Source organism: Lacerta agilis, chromosome 12 (assembly GCF_009819535.1).
Source record: "Lacerta agilis isolate rLacAgi1 chromosome 12, rLacAgi1.pri, whole genome shotgun sequence".
NCBI classification, from domain to species: Eukaryota; Metazoa; Chordata; class Lepidosauria; order Squamata; family Lacertidae; genus Lacerta; species Lacerta agilis.
In genome coordinates this window covers 38,532,996-38,545,543 of record NC_046323.1, presented here as the reverse complement: position 1 = coordinate 38,545,543, position 12,548 = coordinate 38,532,996, and the positions used below count along the sequence as shown (strand labels likewise).

The following is a 12,548-nucleotide window of genomic DNA, read 5'->3' as shown; positions in this document are numbered from 1 at the left end:
TTGTTCTTCCAAAATATCTGCACAAAATGAGATAGGAAAAACCTATTATTAAAGTCCCAGAAAAACTGAAGCAGAACAAAATTAGGCTGCTCAGTCCATCCCTAATGGAAAGACTATGCATACACTATTTATACAGAAAGGAAGAAAATAAAATCTTCATAATATTATAGCTTAAATCTGAGATGTGGCCGTTTTAGCAAGCCTATTGTTGGATGGAAATTCTGGATATAATCTGATAGTCCTTTTATTAATGTATCATGTTGACAACAGAGCACTTCGAAGGGAAACTCCTTTTTAAGTAAAAGGATGTGCATGTTGTATAGCTATACATTGAAGGCCAGGTGCCTTTTTGACTATATCATTCATTGTGTTTTACACTTTATGAATATTTTAAGTTTTTCATTTAAAAATCTTGAATTTATGCTGAATTTTTCCAGGAAATAGGAATGTCAAACATAAAACACTTGTGTCAAAACTTCTGGTCTTGTACTAGTTAGTGCCTCTTGTGACCTTGGCATAAATCTATTTATGTTAAGTGATATTCTAATACTGTCAGCAACTTTGGTGTTGGAATACTTATAAAGCTATTTGACTAAAATATGTGTACCTTACGAATTGTGTTGCTATTTTTCCTAAAATCCAACATGTCTTCAAATAAAATACAGAATGAAAACCAGACTCTTGATCCTAGAAACCTCTCCATAGGGCTGGTCTGCAGCCTTATAGAGTATTTTGCAACTGAGAGATGACAACTTCATTAAGTGTGTTTCTTTTTCATACATATTTTATACACACACATCTCCACCTCTCAGATGCAGATTGACTGTCATTTCTATATATAATTACTGTAAGAGGCATTCCTAAGCAGAAATAAATTTCATAGTGCCCTGCCCTCATGCACATTAGTACAAAGTAATATGCTGGCGGTATTTGCTCTGTATGTGGGGGCCTCAAATTTGGAAGCCATATCAGGTGCGTCCATTGGGTGTCAACTACTGTTATTTTTTTCCTTTTTTGGTCTTCTACCAACATGGTGTATTTCAGACCTTTGAGAATCCGCTCAGTTATAACAGTGGCTTGCTTTGAGAAGCTAGAAAGTTGGGGTGTTGGGTTAAGTGTTCCAGAAGCACAAGTCCCAAGCCATATTGAGTATGTGGTATGATTACAGCCAAACCTCAGTTGTCGGATGGCTCCATTTTCGAACATTTCAGCTCATTAATGCTGAAAACCCGGAAGTAAATGCTCCAGCTTCCGAACATCCGACGCAGACAACCGAGGTTTGACTATTTGATTTGTAACCATCAAATAAAGAACAACTCACTAATTATCTATTTTTCTTACATTGTAAGCAATGAATAATGAAAAATTAGAAATATATAATATTAGTTTGGATACCTGAGACCTAGTTTTGCATAGAAAAAGGCTCACTGATTTGGTGAGCACTTGTGTCTGTTGAGAACTGTTTCATAGCATTTGCATGATAATATCATAAGGCTGGCGTGCCTTTTAAATCAAACACATCAACAAATTTATCATTTCATTGGGTTGATAGAATAGAAGTGAAAATCTTTGAATTTGGGGTGGTTGTTCAGGCACTCATAACATATTTTGTATAGGCTAAATGACTCCCCCCCCCCCCAATCCCATTTGTCTGGTAACATGGTTTTTTTTGCCAGTAAGTGGCCTTTCAGAGGAATGTTAGGAAAGTAAAAACTTGTGTAGAGCTTTGAGAAGCATTATATTTTGTATGGTTTAGTCACTTGCCTGGTTTTGTAACCTTTCGTTTGTTTTACTGAATCTTTTCTGTTGAAGGTGAATTTCATACAAGAGCATTTTACACATTTCAGTCAGATTGTACTATATACAGTGTAAGTGCACGCATGGGGAGGTCCTTAAACATGATTGCCATGGAGAACCAATTATAAATGTTCCTTTTACTATACAAAAGATAACTGTGACCTAAAGTATAGCAGGAAAAATTATAGATAAGTGATCTGTTTCTCAGGATTCAATTCCAACAACCATTGTCAACGAGTGTGATTGCTTGATATGAAAGGGCTTCTGTGTACTGATAGTATCAGTTGGCATACTGCTAGTAATATTGCTTATTAAACACCATGTGCCACCTAAGCTGACCAACCTGTGTAGAGTTTTTCTTCCCTGTAGCATTTCAAAAGTTGTTAAGGCATGAACTGTGGATATTGCATGGAATAGTGATTCACATTGACACATGAAGCATAGGGTTGAGATGTATTGCATCTCTCTAGCAGTGTTTTTCAGATGATTCTGTAAGCTTCCACAGTTAAAGGCAGATTTTGTGGCTTGCTGATATGACTTATTGAATGTTTCTTGCAAGAAATTAATTCTATTATTTATGGAATATATATTAGCTGCCCAGCAATGTAGTTCTCCAGGTGGCTTATAAAATGACAGTGACAAAATACAATAAATACAATTAAAAAACAACAGCAGTTTGAGCATATGCATTTCCTACAAAGAGACATAACACCAAAATCACAATACAACTATAAAATATGCAATAAATAATCAGTAGAATAAGCAATATAGATTTAACATGGTGCTTAACTGCATTTAATGACTTTAACTATATGGGTAATTAGGTCTGTGTACTCATAAATGTCTTTTAATAAAGTAACAAAATATAAAAGTTCTCAAACATATATAAAATAAGTAATTGCCAATTAAAGAATTTGCAGTTTAGAGAGCAATCTGTTGCAGCAAAAGTATGCAGAGTGACAACAGTGTAACAGGAGTCTGACTAATAGAAACCTAAAAGGCTGGCTATATTAAATATGGAAATGAGTGCACTGTGCATTGAGTTTTAAAACATAACAAAATTTCTATATTGCATACTGCAAAAGCTATATTGCATGCTACAAAAGCTAAAACTTTTTCCTATCTCATTTTGCTGTTGCTGGAACTGAGGCAGACAATCTTATGCAATTTGTTTTGAATGTAGCTCACCCCAAATAAATAGTTACCTGCTCCACAATTTCTGGATGGGATGAGCTAAGGAGATAGGCATTCATATAGAACTATAGCACTATGTAATCTTGCAACATATTTTACCTTTTTATGTGGCTCTTAAAAAGGAACTGCAGCAATAGGATTATAAAATCTGCACTATAATTCTTTTCTTTATCAAAGCATAACACCTGGGTATCAAAACCTAAGTTTTGCAGTTTAATGAAATAATGCATCCTCTGTTTTATGCAGCTTACACTATTCATGCTTTTGCTTTATTTTCCCCACTCACTAATGTACTGTGGAGCATTACAAGAGGTAGAGCTGGTGGTGATATAGGCATGGGGAAGAGTTGAAATCCTCCCATTTCCTACCTTGAGAAAGCATCACATCCAAGTATGCAGGTGTGGGAATTAAGCATGTAGAAATTATACGTTTTTGGTGCCATGGACTTGGTTGCTATTCAACCATCTGAAAAATGCTACCAGAAACCCCCTTGGGTTTGCTCTTGAGCTATGTGGGTAACTAAAGCAGTCTCATGCTTTTGCCACACAGCTCAATGGGTCTGAGTCAATGGTCATTTATTAGGCGTTTCATAGTCCAACCACTGATGTTAAAACAGAATGTTGTCCTGTACTTCCCAGCAACTTAAATGAAGAAAGCCTTGCTGAGCTTTCAACTCTTTAGAAGAGTAAGTTATTGTCATTAAGAATTTACTTAGAAGAAATTGGGTGTTAAATCTTTCCTCACTAATTTGTGAATGTGCTTATCTCAGAAACCCATATTGAGTTCTTCAAAAGTGTAGGTTCCTCTACATGGCTTCAATATAATCCATATGTAGGACATAGCACAGAGACTTCTGAAAGGCTTGCTTGGCCTTCTGTAACTCTTGAAGTCCTCAAATACATTCTGAAATTTTTGAAGCTGTAGACTGTAGGTGTCCATTATGTCATAAATCTTAACCCCTTGGCAAAAGAAGAACAAGAAGTGAAAAGATTACTCATTCATGGGAGAAAATTTCACTTAAATCTCAATAAGTTGGAAGGTTACAAATACAAACATGGAGGGTGATTCAGTTGCCCTATTTGACTTGGTAGTGTGTTTGCAAGAGTGAATGAAAATTCATCCTCACCAGCAAATTTAAATATATCTGGGTTTCAGCTGCCAATAATTATTTTTCAACTAAGACTTAGTTGAAATTCACTTTTACTTTTGAAAATTTTATGATAAAATCATAAAATCTTAAATTTTTCCAGCATATGTGGCGTGGCCCTTGGCTACCCTTATGGAAAATAATTTAATGTTTTGGGACTGTATCCACTGAGTTCAGCAATTAGTGCAAGGATGTCCGGCTGTGCAATTGGACTTTCTTTCCCCACACCCCCCCCCCCCCCCCCGGTCTATCTACTCTGGAACAAATTTGGAACACAGTGCAAGAATGTCTGCTCCTTAGATACCCTAACAGGACACAACTACATTGGTTATAGCCCTTTGTTTTTAAGATGCCACATAACTTTTTCATGTGTTTGCTGTAACAAGCCAAATGCATTTATTAACCATACTAACCATTTACTAACAAAAGTTATTGAGGCAACTTGTTGTTCAGTCGTGTCCAACTCTTCGTGACCCCGTGGACCAGAGCATGCCAGGCACGCCTATCTTTCACTGCCTCCTGCAGTTTGGCCAAACTCATGCTAGTTGCTTCGAGAACACTGTCCAACCATCTCATCCTCTGTCATCCCCTTCTCCTTGTGCCCTCCATCTTTCCCAACATCAGGGTCTTTTGTAGGGAGTCTTCTCTTCTCATGAGGTGGCCAAAGTACTGGAACCTCAACTTCAGGATCTGTCCTTCCAGTGAGCACTCCCGGCTGATTTCTTTAAGGATGGATAAGTTTGATCTTTTTGCAGTCCATGGGATTCTCAAGAGTCTCCTCCAGCACCATAATTCAAAAGCATCAATTCTTTGGCGATCAGTCTTCTTTATGGTCCAGCTCTCACTTCCATACATTATTACTGGGCAATACATTCCATACATTACTACTGGGCAACTTGTAGTCTAATTAAAATAGAGCAAATAGAAGAGAGTTTCTAAGGAGTGCCAAGAATATCTGCAGATTGCCTCCTGTAGAGCTCAGTATAATTTTAACAAGCTTAAATGCACCTATTTCCATAGGATCAGGCAGTTTAAGAGTCCTTGTTTGAAGTGTTAAAATGATGCACAATTGCAGTCAAAGTTCTAACCACATTTATATCTAGTGGACAGGGATCCAAAGAATTGTACCAAAGTTCTTCATGCTGCAGGTGGTTTTAGGCTTGTGTTTCTCAACCAGCAGCTTCACATGCCACGTGGGGGAGGAATTGATTGGGCTACTCTAAACAAGCTAATTGGAACCTAACCCATATAAATGTCAGTTCATGCTATTGTATTCCTTCAGTGTGTCATGTGAAGCTCAAGCTACACAACTAGGTAGAGAAGACGAGATATTATTGTGGACTAGGCTATATGTGAAAAACGTCTGCCACCGTCACCACCACCACCACTGCTTGCTGACTCATTGTGTACCTATATATTACTGGATGAATTCATTTAAAAAAAAAAAAAAAACTGGGAGAGCTTCCAACTGATGCATTGTTGTTACTACATTAATGTTGCAATTCCCACCAAATATTTATGCTTTCCTCTTTAATCTCCGCATTGGGTAGAATTTAAGAATGCAGGAATGCAAGCTGAACAAGCCAAATCTATTGACTAATTGAGTAGACCAGCTTGCTGGTGTACCCTTTAAGGTTATTTGTGGAGCTATAGCGGTAGCTTGTGTATATCCTTCTTGCCATACAAATATTCAGGCTATATATATGCATAGCAATATGTTGATACAATACCTAAAAACCCCTTAACTTGATAGCAAATAATGTCCTTTGTTTAAAAGTGTACTGTAGTTGCAAGTGAGATTCAAATTCAGTTTGTGAAAACTGGTGGAAGTTGAACTCAACACATCAGTGTCTAGGCAAATCTTGTCTTTGTAGTATTTCATGTTTTAAATGTCTGTCTTTGTGCTTCAACCTTTATATTGTGATCTTCGGATGAAGGATGGTATGCAGATTTAATTAATAATAATAAAATAAAAACCTGGTCTAAATGTCACTATTTGGATAGGGGGGGGCTCAAAAGCCTAGGCAATCCTCAGATTTGTAGTAAGAGCAACACACTTGAACTTTGTGATTGTTGCATATTGGCAACAGATTTGTAAAAAAGTTTAGACTTGCAGTGTTTATAGCTGTGAATTATATTTGCTGGTCAAAAAGAGTGTGAATGTAGTAATACTGTTTAAGATTAATGCTCCTCTTAATTTAATATGTCTATTAACTAGCATGTGTATTAACTAGCATTGAGTGAAGTTGTGCACAACTAATTTGTTTCTAGAAACTTGACAGTGGCAGAACATTTCGTTGTAGTTTGGAGTCTGGGTTGATAAACTAGACCATGTTCTGTATAACCAGTTCCTGTTGCAGAATGTTTATTTTGATTTTCTAAGATGTTCAAAAAAAATATAAAGCATCCAAAATACTCAGATTTGAGTTTTCTACCAAAAAATTGAATCAATAAATCCTGCCAATGTGCTGTCTAGATTAGATTTATTACTTTATTCTCTATCCTAAACCGCTTTAAAAGTTGGCTGTGGAGAGTTTTTCATTAAGATGGACTGAAATGAAAACTGCAGCAAAATGCTATTCAGTTTCTGCTTTAAGAACTCTTCATAGATGAATAAGTGACATAACATAGGTTTTTTTTTTTTTGTCTCTTTGTAAATCAACATAACCAGCTGTTCTTATAGACCAGATATTGACCCACATTCTATCTACCTCAGGTGGGTTAATTGAGGGAAACAGAATGAAAACCTCATCATAAAGCTGTTGTTGTTTTTTAAGGAATAACTTATTCATTTTTAAAATTAAATGTTCATTTGATGGGATGTAATGCAGGCATTATCTAAAATAAGAATGGGGGAAATTCAAATGGATAGTTGATAACTTTTGCTGTCTTAGTATGATGGTTGTAATATGGCAATCAGCTGTTATTGAATGGCAAGCCACATTTTTATTGCTTCATAGTGTTACAAGCACACTTCCTTTTGTGAGAGCTGCTAATTGCAGCTCCTGCTGAAGTAGGAACACTGAATATATGTACTGAGCTTCAGAGCTGCTCATGTTGCATTTCCATTTTAGTATAAGGGCTGTACACACGAGGTTTATGTATTTTGATATGGTATTCTCTTATTTTATATTTTGTTCAGCATTTACAGCCGAACAATACCAGCATCATCAACAGCAACTGGCACTAATGCAGAAACAGCAGCTTGCACAAATTCATCAACAGCAAGCAAATAGTAATTCTTCTGCGAACGCTTCACAGGTGAGGGAGTTGTCTGTATTATGATTTATCCCTCATTTTTTCCACCAGGGTTCATCTCTAATTGCCAACTGTTGCCATAGCACCTTGCAACTAACCAGCAGGAAAGTGGCTTTCGCTCGAAACTACATCTTAGCCATACTCTAGAGTGTTTAGAAGGGACACTACAGGTGAGTATAGTAGGCACTGCCTCTGCTCCCTCCTAACAGAAAAGAGGTGATTTTGTCAGTAATTACGTGGTATACATGAACTAAAAAATCCAGATAACATCACTAATTTAGACTGCATGAAGAGTGTTTGTGTGCGCATTCCAACCCAGCAAGCTGAATTTCAAACTTAAACCTTGCTTAATGCAAGTGCAGACACTTTGTCGTCTCTAGAAACTTAATGTATTAAGACTACTAATAAATATAAAGAATAGTTCAGTGATGAGGAATCTGTGGCATTCCAGATGTTGCCCAGATACAACTCCATCATCTGGCCATGTTGACTGGGTCTGGTGGGACGGGGGGTTTGTAATCAAACGACATCTGTAGGGACTACAAGTTATTTAACCCTGGCAAAGAGATTTTGGTGAGATGTGTTGCACTTGGCTTATAGAAATCTAAACAGCAGGCTGTTATGTATTTCCAGATAAACTGGGGGCACAACTAATTGTAAAAAGGTCTTCCTTTATTGATTATAAAACTACCAGTACTTGACTTTAAAATGTATTTGTAATGCTTGCTCAGCTCTAGCAACTTTCAAGTAATATGTCAGGCTCCAACACCATGGAGTTAATTCCCCCTGGAGCTTTGAAAGGCAAGGTCTATTTAAACAATAAAAATTAAGGAAGTGAAGATGCATCTGTTCGTGTACACTTTTAGAGAACAAATGAGAGTTTGATCGTTTTGGTAGTGTAGTGGTTTTGTTGTTGTTTGTTTTGTTTATTCCTCTCTGCCTTTAGGATACAGGTGTCCTCCTGTGGCTTTTAACTGTTTTTAAGTATGTGATATGATATAAACTAACCAGGGAGCTGTTAAAGGAAAGGTGTTCCGGAAGTTTAGTAGATTACTGTAGTAGTATATGCTTTAAAACTTGCTGTGTGGCTTCTTGATTTCCTTTTGTCCCCTTCTTTAAACCCAACCTGTTTTCTGTTTGTTTTTTCAAAGGGTTTTATTTCCAAGACATTGGATTCTGTTAGTGCTCAATTTGCTGCTTCAGCATTGGTTACATCAGAACAGCTCATGGGATTCAAAATGAAGGATGAAGTGGTGCTTGGAATTGGGGTGAATGGCATCATTCAAGCCTCAGGTAAGAAGCAGCAAAGATGGCTGTGACCAGATTTTGCTTTGGATGTGCATCTAAACCAGTAATGGATGCGATACTGGCGTTTTGGAATTATACCTCTTATGTTTCTCTTATTCCACAGGAGTATATAAGGGCTTACACCTCAGTAGTACTACGCCTACAGCACTTGTACATACAAGCTCGTCATCAACAGCAGGTTCAACCTTGTTACAGCCTTCAAGTATAACACAGACTTCAAGTTCCCACAGTGCACTGAGTCACCAAGTAACTGCTGCCAATTCTGCAACAACTCAGGTTCTGTTTGGGAACAATATTAGATTAACTGTACCCTCATCAGTTGCCACTGCAAACTCTATTACTACGCTCAATGCACGACACATACCTAGGACTCTAAGTGCTGTTCCATCATCTGCCTTAAAGCTGGCTGCAGCAAACTGTCAGGTGCCCAAGGTGCCAGCTTCATCTTCCGTGGACACAGTACCAAGGTAAGCCTTTGTGTTAAAATTCAGGTTGGCGGGGAGATAATTCACACCTGGTATTCTGTCACTGTGGCATTTGTGAGTCTGTCTCACAAGATTATCTCTGTGGCATACATTTGAAACCTGCCCCTAACTTCTGCTTTATGCATCTCTAGTCTAAATAGTAAAATCTTCTAGAGGCTCTTGAAATGCATTTGAAGTTGCAAGTGGAGGTTGATCATTTTTTTGTACCTAAAAGGACCAGACTCTGTAATATGAAACCTTGCATGCTTTGGATTTTATTGTGCTTAGAGTCTGATTACAGAGAGAAGAAAACCTCTTGGTTTCATATTGTCATTAATAAATCTATTCCCCGTCCTGCTCCTCCCAAAGTACGCTTCATTTATCTGGATGGGATTTCTCTCTTAAATTATTGGCACCCAAGGGCTTTGCTTGATTCTCTCAAGAGCCTGGGGGTTCTTTCCATATCTGAAAGTGTGTTTTTGAAATTCTCTGTTTTGAAAGTAGTTTGGAAGGGGAAAGTGGGCTTGCTGGTGCTGCAATTCAGAAAAACACAGACCCAAAGCCTAGTGGGTTCAGTACTTATCAAATCCTCCATGTATTTCTCTTTGTGTGAGATTCACAATGCAAGAATCCATTTTTATATAAACTTTTCCCGCCCATCCCTGAATTATTACCCATTCCTTTATGTTGGTATGATAAAGTATTCTGGGATAGTATACTTCCTTTGAAAATGGAATCCTTAAGATAAAAATGTACAATAACCAAAGGAAACTAAAACAATATGTGTTAACACACAAATGCCATATTGAAGATGCAGTGTGTGTTGGGGGGGTCACTTTTACAATGTTGTACGGGGGGGGGGTTGCTTTGGTTCTGCTGCCCTTCCTGGATATAAATGGGTCTTTTTTCCCCTCTCCCCTTTTTATTTCACAGGGAAAACCATGAAACAGAAAAGCCAGCACTGAACAATATAGCAGACAATACAGTAGCAATGGAGGTGACGTAGTTTCCATAGTAATGGAACTTCAGCCTTTGGGAACTTGTTTAGGTGCTATGCATCAGTAGCAAATTGAATGCAAGGGATGATGGAGTGCAGCCTATTGCATTTCCATGGCAGCTGTGGGGACTTGACAGCAATGCACATCTCTCATGCTTTGGTTTTTCTTTTCTTACTGTTAATAGGAAAGAATCAGCAACTGTAAATTAAGACTACAGCAATTATCTGTACAGTACTGCATATTTGTAATACCCTTGTATATATGTTACTTGAATACAGAACTGTTCATTTGTGATGCTTTGCACTTGGGGCTGGGGGAGGGAGGGGAGGGAGGGAGAATTGCAACAAAGTAAGAGTGTGAGAAGTGAGATTGTATAGAGATGAAGTGTCATCACATCATGTGCATGGTGCGGAACCTGCTGTTTTATCTATTTATTGTGCCGTGTTTACAGTTTTTTGTACACTGTACCTTCATTGGTTCCTGTGCTGTAGTAAATGTGTTAGGTAGCTGTGGACTCCTTGGTATTTTGTAAATGGTATTAACATAACTTGGTTCCCCCTCTGGGTCCTTGAGTTTTCTGTGTATCATGTGAAAAATGGTGACATACATACAGAATTTTTTAAAGGCATCAGTTTAAAATGGGGAATGTACTATTCAATGGGATCTTCCTGTTTTAATATCATAAGGCAAGTAGCAAGCTAAAAATGAAGTCTCATGGATTCTACCAACTGACTAGCTCACAAACACGTGTGCAGTTTCTGGTACTTAAAGCACTAAAGTTATGTTGCTGCTCTTCATACAGCCCCCCCTGTTGTCCCATTTCCTTGCACACCAAAAAAAAAGGTGTCAAATCAAGTATGCAAATGGAGTCCTTACAACTGGAGTTTTTATGTTGTCTTGCCCTTTTTTTGATCACAAATTATATTTTTTTATTGTATAATTGTTAAAGACTTCATTCTTTACTTGTTAAGAAAAAAGGCTATAAGGGAGAAGAATGCAGTAATTGCTGTACGTGTATCATCATTCCAGTTTCTGAAAACAGCCAGCTTTTTTTCCTTTTAAGATTCTCCAGAAGGCTGCAAGGCCAGAACCACAACTGTCGGGTGCCTTCCTTTGGAAATATTTGCCCTCTCTTCTGTGAAGAGAATGGTACTTAAGACTCTACTACTAGTGCTTTGTCAGTACCGAAGCCTGAATGCCCACTCCAATGGCGTACATTATCCTTAAGGTTTTTAATCCCACCTGGAAAATTGTGACAGAACTCTCACAAAATAAACCCAGGGCATTACATGTTGACAGACAAATGTGTGGTGTGTTTTATACTACGTATATGTATTCAGTTTATTTATATCTTGCCTTTTGACCTAAAGGCCCCCATTGCAGTTCAACATACTACAGTACGGCACAGCACAACTCAACTCGAAATTGAAAACAACGTAAATATAAGATCAAACAGCATAAAAGTGGGAATCTTATAATCTCAAAAAAACACCTATGCTGAAGGAAAATAGATTTGTTACTGGGGAATAATGGGTTTGAGTTGGAGTGTTTTAAACCATACTAAGGCATTGCCTTGTCACCTCTATGGTGGGTTGAGAATAGTGTCCACTGAAGCAACTCCAATCACAAAAAGAGCAAGGGCATCTGCAAAACTGAAGAGAACATGGGAACAGGTCCTGAGAATGTGGCTTTTCAGATGTTGATAACTACTGTTGGATCTCTCAGCCCTTGGCCAGGCTCACTGTGGCTGATAGGAGTTGGGAGTCTTAACAGCCTCAAGAGGTTGGACCAGTTCTGCCCTAAGACTTATTTCTAGGTGCTGAGTCTCTGTCAAAGTGCATACAAACTGCCCAGGATATTTGTAAAAGCAATAAATAACTAGGTAAGTGACCAAAAGCAAAGCTGTAAATCCTGACCAGGTGAGAAAAGATAGACTTGCCTGCTGTGGTTCAGAAGTATGATGGCTCTATTATGGAGAAGCATGGCCATGCATGCATGTACTGGGGCTGTGACACAAAATGATGGGAGACCCTGAGAATATATGAAATTGCAATCATTCAAGCAGAAGACACCCCTTTTTCCATTTGTTTTGGATAAGATAACTGACCTGATGTCCCCATGAGTCATAATATGGACCTAGTTTTATTGGATGGGCAATAAAGCAGACTTTCACTTAAATGAAGAGGTGGTTATGGGTGCTCCAGTCTGGAAAATCCTAAAACTTCTTTGTAGTGTGTTTTTGTTTTTATTTTATTTCATAAAATTTAGTATACCACTTGATTGTAAAAATAAATAAATCTCAAAGTGGTTTACAAAAAAAGATAATAAAACTATCACTAAAAAAAATTAGAACTTTTGAAAAGTTAAAATAGCAATATACTA

General features: G+C 37.7%; 1 protein-coding gene across 4 annotated transcripts in view; it reads left to right on the top strand.

Annotated features, from left to right (window-relative positions):
* The window catches only part of EPC1 (enhancer of polycomb homolog 1), a 54,289-nt gene extending 42,819 nt beyond the window's left edge, over window positions 1-11,470 (top strand). For 2 of the 4 annotated variants that reach the window (XM_033165620.1, XM_033165621.1), the window contains 4 exons: window positions 7,281-7,399; window positions 8,548-8,689; window positions 8,808-9,171; window positions 10,102-10,174. In XM_033165620.1, the coding sequence (XP_033021511.1) occupies window positions 7,281-7,399; window positions 8,548-8,689; window positions 8,808-9,171; window positions 10,102-10,174 (698 nt within the window). Of the gene's footprint in view, window positions 1-7,280; window positions 7,400-7,479; window positions 7,567-8,547; window positions 8,690-8,807; window positions 9,172-10,101 lie in introns of all 4 variants that reach the window. The other 2 variants (XM_033165622.1, XM_033165619.1) reach the window with 2 other exon arrangements.
* The last annotated feature ends 1,078 nt before the right edge of the window (window positions 11,471-12,548 follow it).